The 731-nt window shown below is 49.7% G+C and overlaps 1 protein-coding gene across 1 annotated transcript in view; it reads left to right on the top strand.

Annotated features, from left to right (window-relative positions):
* Window positions 1–491: 491 nt before the first annotated feature.
* Window positions 492–731, top strand: part of NME5 (NME/NM23 family member 5) — an 8,492-nt gene continuing 8,252 nt past the window's right edge. Inside the window, exon 1 of the mRNA XM_018555723.1 lies at window positions 492–641. Within this exon, the coding sequence (XP_018411225.1) occupies window positions 525–641 (117 nt within the window). The 5' untranslated portion in view covers window positions 492–524. The remainder of the gene's footprint in view (window positions 642–731) is intronic.

Below are 731 nucleotides of genomic sequence, written 5' to 3'. Positions count from 1 at the left end.
GGGACTGTGGAATGGCACACCATGTTTCATGTCCTGGGTGGGGGGACTGCGGGATGGCACCATGTTTCATGTCCTGGGTGGTGGGGACTGTGGAATGGCACACCATGTTTCATGTCCTGGGTGGGGGAACTGCGGGATGGCACCATGTTTCATGTCCCGGGTGGTGGGGGGACTGTGGGATGGCACCATGTCATGGGTGGGGACTATGTTTCATGATACATCCTATATAGGTGTAAATTGGAACATGAGGTGAAAGGTGGGATGTACCTTTAACCCTTTGACTGCCAGAGGAGTGAGGACTATGCCATTTCTACTTCTTATTTCTGATCACCAGGCTTCTTATTTCCAGTGTGGCTCATGTGGTCCCCTCTGCTGTGCCTGGTCACCGGTTCCCACCATCGTTCATCAAGGCCGGGCGACACAATTCTACACGGCAAGCAATAATCCAGCTGAGTTCTAATCTTTGTGCTTATTTCTCCATGAAGGTAATGAGTGCTACTTCGCTGTCATTCCCCGGCCTGTCCATGGCACCCCCCCGGATATATGTGGAGAGGACCTTGGCTCTCATCAAGCCAGATGTCCTTCACAGAGCACAAGAGATCGAAGACATCATCTGCAGGAGCGGCTTCCACATTGTTCAGGTAAGTACGCACGCTGACACGCTGCTTGTTTTTTTTTTAATTCTTTATTTAAGTTTATAAATTTATAAATATGTGTAATGGGGGTGCAAG

The sequence above is a fragment of the Nanorana parkeri genome, unplaced genomic scaffold (assembly GCF_000935625.1).
Source record: "Nanorana parkeri isolate BGI_ZX_2015 unplaced genomic scaffold, ASM93562v1 scaffold210, whole genome shotgun sequence".
NCBI lineage: Eukaryota > Metazoa > Chordata > Amphibia > Anura > Dicroglossidae > Nanorana > Nanorana parkeri.
Note: the sequence above shows the minus strand (reverse complement) of the source record. Positions and strands in the feature narration are given on the sequence as shown.